Source organism: Gadus chalcogrammus, chromosome 7 (assembly GCF_026213295.1).
Source record: "Gadus chalcogrammus isolate NIFS_2021 chromosome 7, NIFS_Gcha_1.0, whole genome shotgun sequence".
Lineage (NCBI taxonomy): Eukaryota > Metazoa > Chordata > Actinopteri > Gadiformes > Gadidae > Gadus > Gadus chalcogrammus.
The window spans coordinates 28837326-28853762 of record NC_079418.1 but is presented as its reverse complement, the minus strand read 5'-3'; the positions used below and the strand labels follow the sequence as shown (position 1 = coordinate 28853762).

Below are 16437 nucleotides of genomic sequence, written 5' to 3'. Positions count from 1 at the left end.
GGTTAAACACCAACCCTCACTCCAATATTAATGCCATGCAATGCTTACTCTTAGCTTTATTATAAAATATAAAAATCCTACATATTTATGAAAATATGCATCGATATTTATTTAACAGAAAAGTATCCATAGCTTTACAGGAGGTCAAGACACATTTCTTTCACAACTCGTGTCCATGCACCAGAGTGGCATGACGTGTGTGTGTGACTGTGTCCTCCTCCTCCTCCTCCTCCTCCTCCTCCAGGTGTCCCACCACTGTCCTGGCGTCCCGGTTCTCCTAGTGGGCACCAAGAGCGATCTCCGGAACGACACGGAGACCCTGCGGAAGCTGAAGGAGCAGAACCAGATGCCCGTCACCCAGCAGCAGGGCTCGGCGCTGGCCAAGCAGATCCACGCCGTGCGATACCTGGAGTGCTCGGCGCTGAACCAGGACGGCATCAAGGAGGTGTTCGTGGACGCCGTGCGGGCCTTCCTCAACCCCCAGCCCACCGTCGCCAAGAGGCCCTGCGTTCTGCTCTGAGGCCCGGGCGGACTCGCTCACACGGAGCCGTCCCCGCAGACGCCGTGTACCGTCAGAACCCCGCCCCGACGCCACCCTACACCCCTCTAACGAACTCTGGCTGAGCCACCGACCCAACCTGATCGGGACAGGAAGGGACAGTCAGATATAGATATATATATATACATATACATTTATTATTATTTTGTTTTGATTTTTAATCTCACCGAAATGTGGGAGGATGAAAGTGGTTCTTGGGTTTCCGATGTTTCAGATTCTTGTTGCGAAGAGGCCTTCTAAAGGGACCAGGTCAGTCTCACCCCCACTGATTCTGTATGGGCTTTGTGTTTTTTGGTGGGTCTAATGCTAAGCAGGAGGGTCAGGAGGGGCAAGCACAGGGAAAGACCTAAGAGATAAACACTATTTACTGTTTTAAAATGGTACATAGAGTGCAAACTCAAGTTAGGTGAGGGGGGAAAGGATAGTAATATAATACGTTTGCATTGTAGTACATTAAGACAGAAAAATATTTGATATAAGAAACCAGGTGATTCCAAAGACCTCCTTGGCATTTCATTCAAATTATATATCAGAGTGTGTGTCTTAGATCCTAACTGGACAGCACATGCTTTTTGTTGGTTTTCAAAGTTAATTGTACCTGTAAACTCCCCTATTACCATATGCTATTATGGACATCTCTCCACCAAAGTGTCAAAGATCATCTCCTCAATGCCTAACTTATTATTTTTTTATTCAACCAACCGACAAATCCCAATGGTGTCTGGAATCTGCAGTCAGCGCTGCTTTTTAGTAACCATTCAACTAGCTTTTAACTTTGTCGCTTTGAATCGGCGGAAGTGAAACCAGCTTATTTACCATTGACTGTGCTGACACAGAACTCTGGCCGATTACAACACAAGTTTCGAGTTAAGGAAGACACGTCCCAACTCTTAACTTCTTGGTTGGTCAGGGCTTATAGAATGACGTAAACGGTGTAGACTCTGCAACACACTGACATCGTAAATTGAGTTTGGTTGTTTTGTCGTTGTCATTTAGCAGAGGTCCCTGTTTATGCATTTAATGGGATTATCTCTTTAATATTATTTTAAAGATAGCCAATTCCATTCATATCACAGACACCCGTAAAGAATTAATTGCTTACTCTATCTTTGTACATAATTGAGACCAGTGTATGAGTTCCTGTTTCAGCCTACTTTGCAGCCAGCTACGCAAGTGGATGCATATGCAGTGCTACTGTTTACCCCTAAGAGTCTGCGTTCCAGGAAGTCCTCCTTCTGGAGTTTCCTTTGACGAGGCAGGGAGCCACTTCCTCCTCTCCCTCATTTCCTGTCAGGGGATGAGACATTCTGGAACACACAATTAGAACGGTAGGAACTGGTCTATTCGTGGCAACATGGCTGCCATAACGTTTTGATGTTTTTTTTATTGTTATAAGAAGCTACATTTTGTGAATTCTGCTTGTCATCATCTCAATATCCCTGTAACAAAAGTGATACATTCTTAATCTACCTAAAAACATTAAATGTAATCGTAATCAAATTCATATTCTATTTTCAGATTAAGGTTCATGTTTATTTTTAGTGTCTTAGGATCGGGTTCAAACAAAACGTTGATCAGGCTAGTAACTTCCCCACAAGGGTAACAAACTCCATGCAACAATGCTAGGACAGACAGACAGACAGAGATTGCAGTAAATATTATTCATGTTAGCATTTTCCCTATGCATAACAAATCTCAATTTCCTTTTCCCCGGGCCTCACCTTGTGGGATGTCTTCAGTGAATGTCCTTTATTTCGAATATTTATCAAGCTGTAATTTATGTCCTGTTTTATTTTTTTTATTACTTGTTGTGATTGAATATTGTTGGTTTTTGTGCAAATGTTCTGTTCATTCCTGTGCAATTAAATAAGAAGGCACACATTGTCCTGTGTCTGCCATATCACAAGAGGATATTGTGTTGCAATGGGGATTTTTCTGAAATACCTTAGAATAAGCCAAACTCTATTTCCTGAAATTGTCCAGTTGAGGTCTAACCAGGGACCTTTTTCTAAATGACCAAATGTCTAAGAAAAACTTGAAATTATACTAACATAAAGAACTGTTGTGTTAAGGTGGTTTGCATTTTTTTAATGCAATATTATGACCAAATAATATTAATAAAAAAGATTTTATTTATTTGTTAGATGATGGATTTTCATTTTTGCGGTTGGCCTGGTTTCCAACCTTTGTCAGACTAGACCAAACAAGCCCATAACATTGATTTGAAGTTAAACAAAGTTAATTTGGGGGTTTAATAATTTGAATGAAATGTTTTATTTCTGCTGTCAAGCTTCAGACCAAATGCTTTGAGGGCAGAATAGAATAACATGAACCACATAATGTTAAAAAGGGACTGAATTCTGTGTGGATAAACAAATTATGTAGAAGAGGATGTTAGAGAAGCTGGCAAAGGGGAACTCGAGACCATGAGTATTCTTCAAAGTGTGACTCACGTCCTTTTGCAATACCAATTGATCTAAGTTCACACACCTACTAGAACAGGCAATATAGAAAAAATATTCTCCTACAAGCGACTTGGAAAATGCAAACCCTTTCAAACCCATCACAAGTATGTAAAACAGGCTACCTTAAGAAAAAAGCACACACACTCCCCACAAACATATAGTATAAGGCACACATTAGGTAGGTACATTCCACAACATTTGTCCAAACCTGCCATTTACTACCTGTGGTATTTGCAAAGCTTTTCAAAAGGCATAGAGGTTACAGTATGTGCATCATATCTCAAATACTTGTTCATGCTGTTAATACATCAATGGAATAATATTGCATCCCTTTGGTTTCGAGTATGGCAATCCTCAGTCCTTCCCCGCGTCAGCGATTTCAGAATCAAACATAGGGGCAGGCCTTAGAGCAGCCAGCACAACACAAACATTTGCCTATTTCATCATAGTATCATGACTTGACGAATTACTATGATATTAAGCCATCATCTGAATAAAATATTTACATAACTATTTGCATTTCTAATATTATAAACCAATAGGATTGGGGGCTAAAATTGCAGCTAAATGTATTGTATACCTGCACAGTAGGTTAAGAAGGCACCTTAGTCAGGGGTTAATTTACAATGTAGCTCATTGATACAGCCGGAGAATGTTCAGTCCCACAGCAAAAACCATTATGGCACAGCAAATCAAGAATGATCTAGCCTTTGAGCTTGCACTGGGTACCTAGGTATACCTAATCAACTCAACTTAAACCCGTTACCAGGGTGTATAGAAATGTGTTTTCTGATGAGGCTTACACAAATAAAAATAGTATTATACCATATAAAGCCTTTGCTTTTACTGAATGGTCCTCCAACAAAATAGGCTTTATTTGCTTTGATATGTTTACAATACAGTGCATATGATGGTGCAACCGGATAGTCTGGTTAAATATCGTAATTCAGTTCTCAAGTGTGTTTTAAATGTAAGGTAGAGTCGTATGAAAGTCAAACAAACTGCACCAAACACTTATTGATCCACTGTCCAAAACGACCTTCTCCCTGTAAAAAGGAGTTGAACTGGGAAACGTAGTTTCCACAAAGGAATCCATCCTTAAGGGACACAACTTAAAAACACATCAACATCACATCTGAACATTACTTCATACGTTAAGAAAAGACTGAAAAGAAGGGGAAAGCCCCACTGGTCAGAGTGTCTGTATGTAGGATGTACAAACATGGTGCTGTACTATAATAGCTTTGATGACACCCAATGCCCAAAAACATTTTTTTACCCAAATATACTGATGGAATCAAAGCTTTGCATCTAGAAAACACATCAGTTTCATTTTTAACAAAGTCCTAGCTTGTAGAAAATCTCTTGATTACAACGTTGGCATGTAAAAATTAGCTCCTTTACATTTCCATTCTGAAAGATAACAAATATAGAAAGCCGTCAGTCACTAAACGATAATACATTTTATGCTCACATTTTGGTAGCTTATCGTTATGTTTTGGCCCTAGACACCACTGACCTTGAATATACTTGGTTATTAGGGCTGGGTATTCACAATTCAATTCAATTCTTTAGGTCTTGATTCGATTCGATATCGATTAGATTCGATAGTGATCCAATTGCTTCGATGCCGATTCAATAACAAGTAAAGATGACAAAAATACCTAAATATTTAGAATTAACCATTTCAAAATGAATTAACCATTTCATTGTGCTTTAACTAGAAGAAAGGGAATACACCATTGTATAGTATTGTTCCTGAGCTAAACTTGCAGCGTAAAATGCCCCATCTTAACCAGACCAGGGAGAGTCGCCTTCATAAGGCCTACGGCAGCAGAACAGAGCAGAACAGGTACAACAGCTCTTCATGCCACTGATGGACAGAGTGGAATCAGACGACTGTAGAGCTGAAAGGTTTGGCTCATGGAACCAAAGTCTGGGTTCCAAAATCATGAGGATGAAAATTAAATGGGTGGTACCATTTAAATAAAGAAGTTATGTTTTGCATTTAGAATGTGTTTATGTGTGAAGATACAGCCAATTCAAGATAAATCTGAAGTAACTTGTTGAAGTTCCCCTCAAACACGTGAACAAATCCATATCTGAAGTCAATACACAGACCTTCTTACATGCTGCTCACCTCCTATCATACTGCTGTCAGGTATATAGGCCTATCATGACATGGACAAATGTAAATGGGCATGTACATTTAGACATACTGGCTTCTAGATTACAATGACTGAGTATGTTTTTGTTTTGTTTTTATGGAAATAATCTATTAAAAAAAAAAATCTGAATCGAGAACAAATTAAATTGCAGTGCATTGATGAACTGATATTTTTACCCAGCCCTATTGGTTATGCATTTATTAGGTATAATTTGATTCAAGATCTAGAATATTTAACATCGTCCTTTGGATAGATACTTATTCAGGAGCCCAACTTTAACATCATTCCAACATGTTGACCACTATACAAAAGAGTGGAATGTGTGTTTATGTGTGCGCGCGTGCGCTTAACGTTCATTTCGACCACGGCAAGGCCGAACATTGAAATGTTATGACCAATCCTGTGGCCAGTCAGTCGATGCTCTCAGAATGTCCGAACGTGGCTCTGACCGAGAACGAAGTGCTGAGTTCACAGCCGGTGCGAGTGACGTTCCTGCACAGTCAGGAGAGCGCCGGGTAGCATGTGACCTCGCTTGGCCGTGTGTGAGCAGTTTGTGCATGACAGCAAATTAGCTTCCCATCTTTCCATTAACCTCTATTACTTCCTCTGTGCGACTGGATAGACCGTCACTTAAGCTAAAAAAAAAAACTGTTGATGAGCAGGGGGTTTTAAACCAGCTGTTGAAAATGACACATCAGCCCTTTGTTGCCACATTTCATCAGACAGCATTTTCCCTTGGGGAAATACTAGTCTGAGTGTATAGAGCCCTCGGGCAAGGCACTACCGCAACACAGTCTATTTCTGCAGTCACAAACAAAATGTATGCATGTGCTATTTGGTAAATGTATACGCGTGAACGTCCACAAAGAACCCATCTGGTCAGATTTGCATGTTCTTAAGCAGACTACGGCGCGTGGTAGAGAACTAAAAACCTTATGTTCAGAAATGTCAATGATCATCATCGCGCATCAACAGCAGCCTCCCAGTCACCCCGAGAACCACCGTCCCCCTGGCCTGCTCTAGCCCAAGACGTTAGTGTCCGTCAAGGTTTTCTTGAGGCACTGTGGGGGTGGTGGTGGGTGGAGCACTGTCCGGTTCAGTATCGCTTGTCCTCAGGACGCGTGGCCACCATCACCTCCTTGCTCCCAAAGTCCAAGAAGGCGGTCATATGGAAGGCCATGTTGGAGAGGACCACCATGTACTCACAAAGTGCAAACAGGGTGTAGACTGGAAGGAGAGGGAGACAGCAATGAGGATACACACAGAGTGGGGATCGGAGAGAAAGACCGATAAATACTAACAGGCAGAGGCCTGGGAACGAGGAGAAGCACTTTTAAAAATAAAAGCAGAAACTAAATACGACCAACGGGTCTGAACAGAAACTGCAGATTTCAACACATTTAGTCCGTTCCCTGAGCACACTTCCTCTAATGAGGCTGTTATTTAAAGACATGTCTGCTAGTGATGGTGGCTTAGGTTCAGAAATCCCATCAGACGAGTCCACACAAGCAGAATGTTGGTACCTGGCATAGGTCCCCACCAAACAAGTTGTCCAAGTAACTTTTATGGAGGGCCAAAACCATTAGGAAAGAGCCAATGCACCGGTTGCGACTTACTTCCAGATTCACAGTACTTGTTGTGGCGGTTGAAGAAGTACACAGCAGCGATGCAACAGCTGATATTGAACATGAAGATGCGCAATTTCCATCGGTACGACGTCACTTCCTGAACGAGAGAGAGGATTTTATTTAATACGAGATCAAATAAAAGGCACCCTTTGAATTCTAGGAACTACTCGCTATTGTCTCTGGGATGGGTGGAGAAAACTGCAGCTGTGCAGACAAAAAAAAAAGTGAAGTGTAGCACTTCTTTCTGGCCTATTTATTTACCGAAGTTAACAGTACTAATGCTTAACCTCAAATCGTTCCAAACTATTTGAGCGGATTACCCGGCAATCTGGATAAATGGACCCTAGAATGGAATTTCATGAATGAGGAAGTTTCAGCTTTTTTCACACTAGTTACTACAATCAGAAGTCTACATGGTCAAAGATGGCTATTGTGCCTACAACAAAAACACTGAAAGTTCAGGGATATTGTGCCAAAGGGATTCCTAGGGTCAATCGGAAGTCGAAAGGCCTGAGCAGCTATCATGTTGCTTGGCAACGTGTCTGGATAAAGGGCAGAGTGTGAAGCTGGAGTTTGGACCCTAACCAGAGACAGTTAAGCACATTGGGGCGGTAGAATGTAGTGGCCCAAGTTTGGGCACAGATAGAACGACAAGTAGGGTCACAATTTGTTGTCTGCATTGCATCCAAGTGTTATCACTCTGAAGATGGATAATGAATTCAAACCTTAAGGTTAAGACAACGCTCTAAATGGCTTATGGATGCTATTGTCAGACAGACACGCACACAAAAACATAAAAACAAATGGTAACCTCTGGGTGAATGCAGTGTCTCTTGATGACCTGCCACAGCCAGCAAGTGATGAGCATGTGCAGCTGAGAGCTGGCGATGAACACGATGAAGCCGTTTTTATGGACACCTGTGGCGACGGGGAAAGGTAAAAAAAAGGAATGACGCAGTGCAAACAACATGGAAATTGGCACTGTAGTCAATTAGAATATTCTCCTTTTAACACATCAGTGTCGCGTCTAATGAGCGCTTTGACAACTTCTTTCATTCGGCTGCTAAGCGCTGCCTTAAATAAGGCGGACCAAAGCGTCAACTCAGCAATTTCACTCATAAAAGACGACATCCCTCTTTGTACATTAATTTGTTTTCAAAAGAAAAATGTTACACGACACTACAGTGACACTCACTGCCTGTGAAGCAGCACATTTTCAGTGAAACAACAGTGGGGGGGGGGGGTTTAGCAACAGCGAGTGCCGCCCCGGCGTTTGTGTACTGACTGTAGGTCTCGGTGGAGGCCACGTAGGTGAGCAACAGCAGGCCCGTGTTCTCCGCCAGGCCGCAGAGCAGCGCCAGGCCACTGAGCAGCAGCTCCAGCCGCCTCCTCGCAAAGCGCCCCCAGTAGAAGCTGAAGTAGGCGAGGGCCACCAGGTAGCGCGGCGCCGAGTGGAGGCCGATGCAGCAGCGCCAGATGTAGCGCTCCGGCACCAGGCTGATGGACGCGCTGATGGACGGGAGGTAGTTTGGTACCTGTGGCCGGCAACATGAACCGAGTGAGATAAACAGACCTCTTCCGCCCACTTTCACCTTCTAGCTCTCAATAAATCGGTTCCAAGTAGTAATGACGTGTGAAGAAGATACACAGCTTACATGACAGTGTGTATAGGTTGATTCCTCAAAGTGGTACAGTAGTGATAAGGCCAGGCAGGCTAACAAACCGGTCAGAGCCAGCAACACTGTGCCAACCGCAAAATATGTGAATGGAAGCCGGATGAGTGGCTTGTCCTTATCCAGGCCACCATACGGCCCCTGCAGCATCCTGTAAATATCAACACAGCAGGTAGATGGCATAGATAACTAGGTCTTTAGCAGTTGGATTGGTATATGGATCATCAAGGCGATGATAGTTGCTGGTATTCATTCATAATTGCGGGTTTGTTTTGACGCCTACATTCACCAACCTATTAAAAGTCGAAACAGGAACTGAAGGAAAGTAAAAAAGAACCGATTACACACATTTTATCAGAGTTTATCAGAACTTTTAGGAATTTAAATAGGGGAAAACACATATTGTGGGAGTTTCTGGTGAAAGCAGAGTGGACGATTTATCCGAGAATACTCATACTCAATAATCTATTCTGACCAGATTTAAATCAACCACACGAAGCGTTGACATGACTATTAGACGGCCTATTTGAGATAAGCATTAGTAAAACTCAATCATAAGCGCATTATTATGTTGTTACATATTCAATTTTAAGTCGGTCGTGTAGGTATAGCCCTCATCTCCTTATCCGACAGTCGCATCGAATATTAACCTGAAGAAAATCACCAGGCCCAAAACCATTAACAGGGTAGAAAAGCACTAATCCTTACATGGGAATGGTTCGGGTTACATCTGCCAGGCGTACTGTTTTACACCCATTTGACAGAGATTGGCTGTATCACAGTCAGATGAGCTCATTGGTTTCGGCTTTTGGACAGAGCCGATTGTCACTGCGCTGAAAAGAGTGGTACCAGGCATAAACATTGTTGTCACCAAAGCGTCGTCTAGATGTCCACATTTCCCTTGCTAGTTGACAACGACTGTGACTTGATTTGTTATTAATAGTTTGATCCTAAACTCGTATGCACAACTCTGAAACAGGAACTATCGCTATGCATGTCGGCCATCGTTAGCCTGAGGGAATTGAACGCTAGCCTTCTTCCTTCCGTTTTCTTTGGCTATGAAACACCTGCCGACGCATTGCTGCCCCCTACTGTTTGTCTTCTTCTTATTTCACTTTTTTTTTAAAAGCAGACTGCGCATAAAGCAACCGCCAATTTATGGTAATATTACTGATAATAAAATGTAGGAAAATATATTATATTAAAGCTTCAAATACCTCTGTTAGAACTACTCTCTCAAAAAGGTTGAGAGTCACAGCCACAGAAGATGTATGTTTGTTACATGAGCTAATATAAAACAACCCTCCAAATCGTCATGCATGAAATGATCTTACAAGAACTTAAAGAACATAAACCGGAGAACTAGGTAGGCCTACAATCAGAGCATGTCTAATAGAAAGACGGCTCTGGTACAGCTCTGGTACAATCAACGCCAGCTCTGCTACAAACATCACGAAATCTCAACTGGCCAGGAGGTTTGAGTGACAGGTCTGGTGGCCCTCCCTCGCCCCGAGTGGCGAAGTCACGCCTCTTCCGGTAGAGCCCATGAGATCTATGAGATCGACAAATATGAATGGGTTTCAATGGAGAGAAAGTAATTATCTTCTGGTCACAGTCTTTATATGCCCCGGATAACACATATGTTGTTTGTGTATTTAAATGATAATTTTTCATGTCAAGAGTTTGACCGTTTATTGTGCAATTGTTCAGTTAAAGGCTGTAGAGAAAACACAATGAGAAAGACCACACGTCTCAGAAGACTTTCTTTCTGTAAATACGCACACGTTATTCAGAATTCCCTCTATGTGTTATACTGCAATCATCTCAATTTAATATTTGATAGAGGACACAAACTGATACTCGTATTGTAAAGCTGAAGGGCATTAGAGATTGAGGCTAATAATTATTTTAAATACAGCAACTCTGAACATGACCCGTGACCTGTTTAAGGTCTTTACATGTAAAATGTGTTGCCTTTTCAGAAACTCATAATATTAAATGGTAGTTGTACAATTGTCATTTGCAAGAACTCTTTTACCTGGATAAGTGAAAGGTTAATTGACTTAAAGGGGTAGTTCGGAATTTTGGACATAGGGCCTGATTCCGAAGTGAGCATTGGTATTCTATATCACTGGAGACAGTTTTCAACACATTTCATTCAGTCCTTCTAGTTGCAGAGTTCGCTCGTGCTAGGCTAGCGCAAGTCAACGGGCAATGCTAGCCTGCTATTAAAAACAGTCTTACCCACTCCACAGTACACCCGAGGTAAATCAATTATAACGCCAGACTATATATTTAAATGTCTGTGTTGATAGAATAATGTTAGAAATAAAACTAACCTTGCATCGCATGAATCATCGAGGGACTACTTTCTCAGCAGAAGCGGAATTCTACTATGCGCTGGTTAGGTTTGTAACCGAATCACGACAGAAGAACGTAAACAGAGAAGCGTGGGACAGAAGCGCAATTGAACGACTAGGCAACATGATGGTTCAGTGTGCTTTTAGAAATTGTAGAAATAAACGGTACAGATGGGCACCACAAAGTTTCCACCAATTTCCAGTGTGAGATCCAGAAAGGACTCAACTGTGGCTTGTTGCTGCTGGCTTTGACATCAAAACACCGGCTCGTACATGTACGGTTCGTTGGATACAACAAATTCCTCATAATCGTCTTCAAAAGCAGATGCATCGCTAACTCCTCCAAACGTGGCCATATCTTGTTAATTTAATACGCTTGTAGAATTCCTTCGTTCACTGTACTCTGCGTTTGTAGCAATGACAGCGGCAGGTAACCTAGGTATCAGTCCGCCGCTGCCGTAGCCTACGTACAGGAATATAAACACTGCTGCTGAGACCCCGCAATTCCCTCAAAATGCAATGCAATGCAAGGTTGGTTTTATTTCTAACATTATTCTATAAACAGACATTTAGATGTATAGTCTGTCGTTATAATTGATTTACCTCGGGTGTACTGTAGAGTGGGTAAGACTGTTTTTAATAGCAGGCTAGCATTGCCCGTTGACTTGCGCTAGCCTAGCACGAGCGAACTCTGCAACTAAAAGGACTGAATGAAATGTGTTGAAAACTGTCTCCAGTGATATAGAATACCAATGCTCACTTCGGAATCAGGCCCTATGTCCAAAATTCCGAACTACCCCTTTAAGCATCTGAAAATGCTTAATGTCAACCCCTATATTGTTCCTCATTTGTCTAACAATAATGTTAATTATCAATTTATAACATCTCCTACAACTCCAATACCACAGGTTTAATTTTACTGTAGGAAATTTGTGCTCTGATTGTGATTCTGTATTGCACCACTGGAGGGCGCATTGGTTCCATCTCATTCCCTCTATTTCCCTCTATTGACACATTCATTTCAAACTCACTGCAAAGATACTTTACCACACAAAAGCACATTGTGGTTGTGTTAATTTTGATGACGGTCTGGATAGTCTTAATTATAGTCCAGAAATGGTCAGCTATTAATGCTAATGTCATCAATATGAAGAAACAATGGATACTGTGGTTGTGGTAGGCAGTTAAAAATTGAGTTGAAGAGTAAAAGAAAAGCCTACAGCCCAGTTAACCAGCCTATCTAACATGTATTTAAAGTACAGAGTTAGATACTTTGGCCCTAGCAGCAGCCAATAATCAACAGAGGCAAAAAAATACTTGGCAAAATAAAAATGAGCAACATTTGTTGATGTACTATGAGACAATCCTTACTTTGATTTAAATAAGCAGTATGACTTATGTCCTTTGGTGTGCAAAAAATCATATCCAATGTTTTATTTAGTGGCTGATTGGTTTATTTAAATTAAATATTGATTACATGTATTAAGAGGGGGGACCCATCGGCTGGTGCCTAATGCATACTGTCTCTAACATTACATGTATTGCCCTACAGTCAAAAGGCTAGGTAATTCTTACCATAAACAAAGCTTTAAATGGCATTTTATTGTTATGAAATCATAGAGAATTAAATGAAATAGGCAGACAATTAATACAATAATACTACATCTAATTAGTATTATAGTTGAAAAGCAGTTGTTTATGTTTGTGGGTACACTTTTTGCTTGACAGAATTACGTGGATTTTGGTAGTGGGTAGGCATCGAAGACATTGTGAACAGCGACCTATTGTCTCATATTCTGCGTTCAGTTAGGATATTGCATTTACACCTTTATTTTATTCGGCTTTTTGACTTACGGTTTCTCAATTATTTTACCCTACATTGTTTAAAATCAGTTAACTTCCAGAAACAATCCTGAAAATGTTATGACAAGTGTGAAACTAGCATATTGGGCCATTTCATTCCTAATAAGAGGTGTTGTATCAAGATCGGTCTGATCATTTGATCCCTAAAGCCATAAATCAGACAACTAAGACACCTGGGGAGGGTAATGAGGAGAACGAACATAACAAACCAAATGATCTTGAAAGTGATCATATCTAGTTTCCCACTGAGGCCTTTCATTATCGTGTTCACCAGGGTAGATGACAGACTCAGGCTCAGCTGAATCATGTGCAACAGGACTGTCTTGGAAGCCTTATTGGCTGACACTTTGTCAATGGAGGCGGCCTTGGCCGCCACCATTACTCCCACGTAGGAAAGGATAATTATCAGGCCAACTGACACAAACTCAGCACAGACAAAACCACTCTCAAACTCAGAGAATATTTTCAACTGGAACATGTTGCTCTTACCGCAGGGAACGCCCATGAACTGACCAAAGGGTCTGGAATCAAGAGCCGTTAACATGATAACTCTGATCAACATGTTGGCAATGCTGATGACCCAAACCACGGCAATGGCCCCGTATGTGGTGGGGACCGTGACGATGCTGGCGTACCTCAGAGGGAAACACACAGCCACATATCTCTCCAACGACATCACGGCCAGGCTGAACGGCGATGTGACAGTGGTAATTATGGTCGGTATAAGGACTAGAAGGCACACTAAGCGTGTCATGAACACAAGGCCATAGGCCAGGAGAAGCATCATCTGAGCCAATGCCATCTGTAAGGTTTCAGCCAATAGGAGGTTGTAGAGCAGGAGGTAACGGGAGGTCTCACGGAACACAGGCTTGCTTCTCAGTGTGTACAGCATCACACAGTTTATGTAGAGGAAGATGACGGATGGGATGATAGAGAAGACGACCCGATATCCCTCCAGGTACTCTCCGTTCCCTTCAGAGGGAGAAGAGTTCTGTTGCAGTTGGAATTGGTTCTGCATGGCCTTCTCTCAAATCAGAATGTATCTGAAAGCAGAATGACATTATATACAAAGATTATGTTTAGACAAACACACAGGGACATAACATCCTTGATCAATGTAGGCCTATTTGAAATTATTCTTTTTTTTTAATGTAATCGTGAAAAGCACTTTTTCACCTTGCATCATGTTCGGAGGAAAGTCAACTAAACAAACCCATAATGCAGAATTACCAGAATACCAAAAAGGCTACAACAAAACAATCTCCGAGTTTGAGTGAACTCCTGGTTAAACTCCTGAGGACTCCTGAGTGAAGAGGAGAATGTCTCTTTTATAAATTGTACTGAAATACTTAGAACACCTCTTCATACATCAATTCATACATCATTAAGGACTGGAGCCCCACCCACCAGCATGTCCCTGCTTATGAAATAACAGTGCAACAAAAAATAAAATTCATCGGTCCCTTGACAGGATACCAGGTGACTCAAAATGCAGTGGTAAAAGTTGTCCGTTCACAAATCTTTGATAAAATCAATATCATTCACTTTTTAATTGCCATGTGGTAGTTTTTGTATAAACGTGCTTGGTATTTGCTATGCATTTACTACTGGGACGATTAGATTTTTTTTCGTCATGTTTGTATCTGGATAAATGTTTTTAGTCTAATCCCAACACAAATAAAATGTTCCTTTGAATAAGTAACCATGTATCTTTAAAGGTTCTCCACCAAAGGCTAATCTGTTTGTGACAAAGAAAAACATAATTCTGCTATCAAGCATGGTCTGAGAGCAAGCATAACAACATTATTGCAATCAATTAATAATCTTTCCACCGTAGGCATATGATGGGAAAAAGCAAAGATTTGCGTCTTTTTCTGTCCTGTTCAGTTGGTTCTATTTGGAGTTTGACGCATGGTAATAAAGAAGAACCTATCTACTGTTTGTAAGATTAGCTGGGGTGACTTAATGCATTCTTAATTTCTGCTTAATGGAAGCATTGCTTCATACTGTGTGCACGCTAATACATTTGAAAAGGTCCAATCTGAATTTATTTTGATGTGACGGAGCTGGAAATGAAAAAATACTAGATAAAACTTTTGACATTAAAGTACTATTTCATGTCTTGTCTTAATTTGAGATTCATGACATCGATCCCATATTTTGAACTCAGTTTGTGGTGCCATTGACTCTCGCCTATGTTGTGAACAAATGGAATTCATTAGCTGTGTGTGTTATGGCCATTCTGTCATGGTCTGTCGGTTTCCTTGTCTTGTTTAGGTGTGTTACATGTTTTACTTTGGTATCAGTCTTGTTTCTCCCCATGTCAGGTTTCCCTCCTGTGTGATTACTGCGCCCTCCCCTAATGTGTTTCAGCTGTTACTCGTTGCGTGCCCTGTGTGTGTTTGGTATTTAAGCCCTTGTCTTTCCTTTGCTCCTTGTCTGATCATTTTAGTTTGTGCTGAGTGTGTCCTACCTGTGTTCCCTGCGTCACCCTTGTTCCTTGCCTTTTGAGTTAATAAATTATCCTTTTACCTGAACTGTCTGCGATTGGGTCCTACCTGCCTGCCTGCCACCCGCTAACCGCGACCCATTCAGCGTTCTATGTATGATCAGGACTTTGGATGAGGTTCATGGGGGTATCAGGGACAGTTAGGGCCATCTTTCCCAGAAGTAGTCAAGATACATAGCAGCCTTAGTAATATAGTAAACAAACACAACGATAGACTTTTATATTCCGACAACATAAAAAAATAACTAAGTGTTTTGGTACAATGAAATCCTTTAAAGGCAATATTTTAAATTGCAAAGCCTGTTTGATTGTTTAAAAAGTTTGGCATTTCATTTTGAATGTAATTAATTAAATGTAAATATTTCTAAACATCTCATGCTCCTTTATATACCATTAGTGGTTAACTTGTTCCTACTACACACCTCCATCTCCTTCCATTGGCCGTTGTGTTAAAACCTTTTTGTGATATACTAAAAGGAAACACATTTCATTTGGTTGTCTGTTGTCTGTCTAGTAGACATTTACATCCATTCCCTCAATAACAGAAACACATGTTCAACATGTAAATATTAACTCAAAACCTTTATTTACTGATAAGCAAGCATTGTAACATTCTATATGTTCAAAACGACTTAGAAGGGGACAGGGTTACACAACATGAACATGCAGCCTTACCTCCCAGCAGAGGGTGAAGAAGCTCTAACGCCTTGGGTATAAAAGTTTGAGATGCAGTTTCTAATCAAACATTTCAAGAATGTACTTTCACATGGTTCTTGTTTATCTTAATTAAAGAAGCACCTCAAGGAATGTATTTTGTTTGGATGCAATTGTATGCACTTGACTAACAAAAAAATACAAATACACTAAAATATTCTATAAGAAACAGGAACACATTTTACTGAAGTAAAGGCCTATGTACTTGCTCTTCCTGTCAGATGCATAGAATACAGAGATATAATGGGCCTATAAAGGCCTATGTATAGAATACATAGAATACAGAATACAAGAATAAGATTAGTGTATTCTGAGTTTTGGTTTGAGTTGCTGGAATATGGAGAAGTGAAGTTAAAGCAGTAACTTTAAATTATTTTCTTTATTTTACACCTTTAAAAGCGAAAAATTTGCAGAAAATGTATTAAGTGTAGTATAGTCTACATTTTATGTTGTGTTCCGTAACATAACGAAGGTTACTGTTAGCAGGTGAAAGTTCGC

General features: G+C 40.9%; 2 protein-coding genes across 2 annotated transcripts in view; one reads left to right on the top strand and one right to left on the bottom strand.

Moving 5' to 3' along the window:
- Positions 1–4085, top strand: part of rhogb (ras homolog family member Gb) — a 10285-nt gene extending 6200 nt beyond the window's left edge. Inside the window, exon 4 of the mRNA XM_056595102.1 lies at positions 245–4085. Coding sequence (XP_056451077.1) covers positions 245–520 — 276 coding nt within the window. The 3' untranslated portion in view covers positions 521–4085. The remainder of the gene's footprint in view (positions 1–244) is intronic.
- On the bottom strand, positions 1599–9614 carry pgap2 (post-GPI attachment to proteins 2). Its single transcript, XM_056595094.1, has 6 exons — positions 9202–9614; positions 8476–8644; positions 8106–8355; positions 7632–7738; positions 6809–6917; positions 1599–6419 (listed from the first exon to the last, which is right to left on the bottom strand). Coding segments are annotated over exons 1-6 (768 nt in total). The 5' UTR covers positions 9204–9614; the 3' UTR covers positions 1599–6288.
- Between the last annotated feature and the right edge of the window lie 6823 nt (positions 9615–16437).

Coding starts and splice junctions, on each gene's coding strand:
- pgap2 (XM_056595094.1), bottom strand. Junction 7,739..8,105: donor GGCCTCCACCGAGACCTACA/GTCAGTACACAA, acceptor CCGTCGCCACAG/GTGTCCATAAAAACGGCTTC. Junction 6,420..6,808: donor CAAGTACTGTGAATCTGGAA/GTAAGTCGCAAC, acceptor CTCTCCTTCCAG/TCTACACCCTGTTTGCACTT.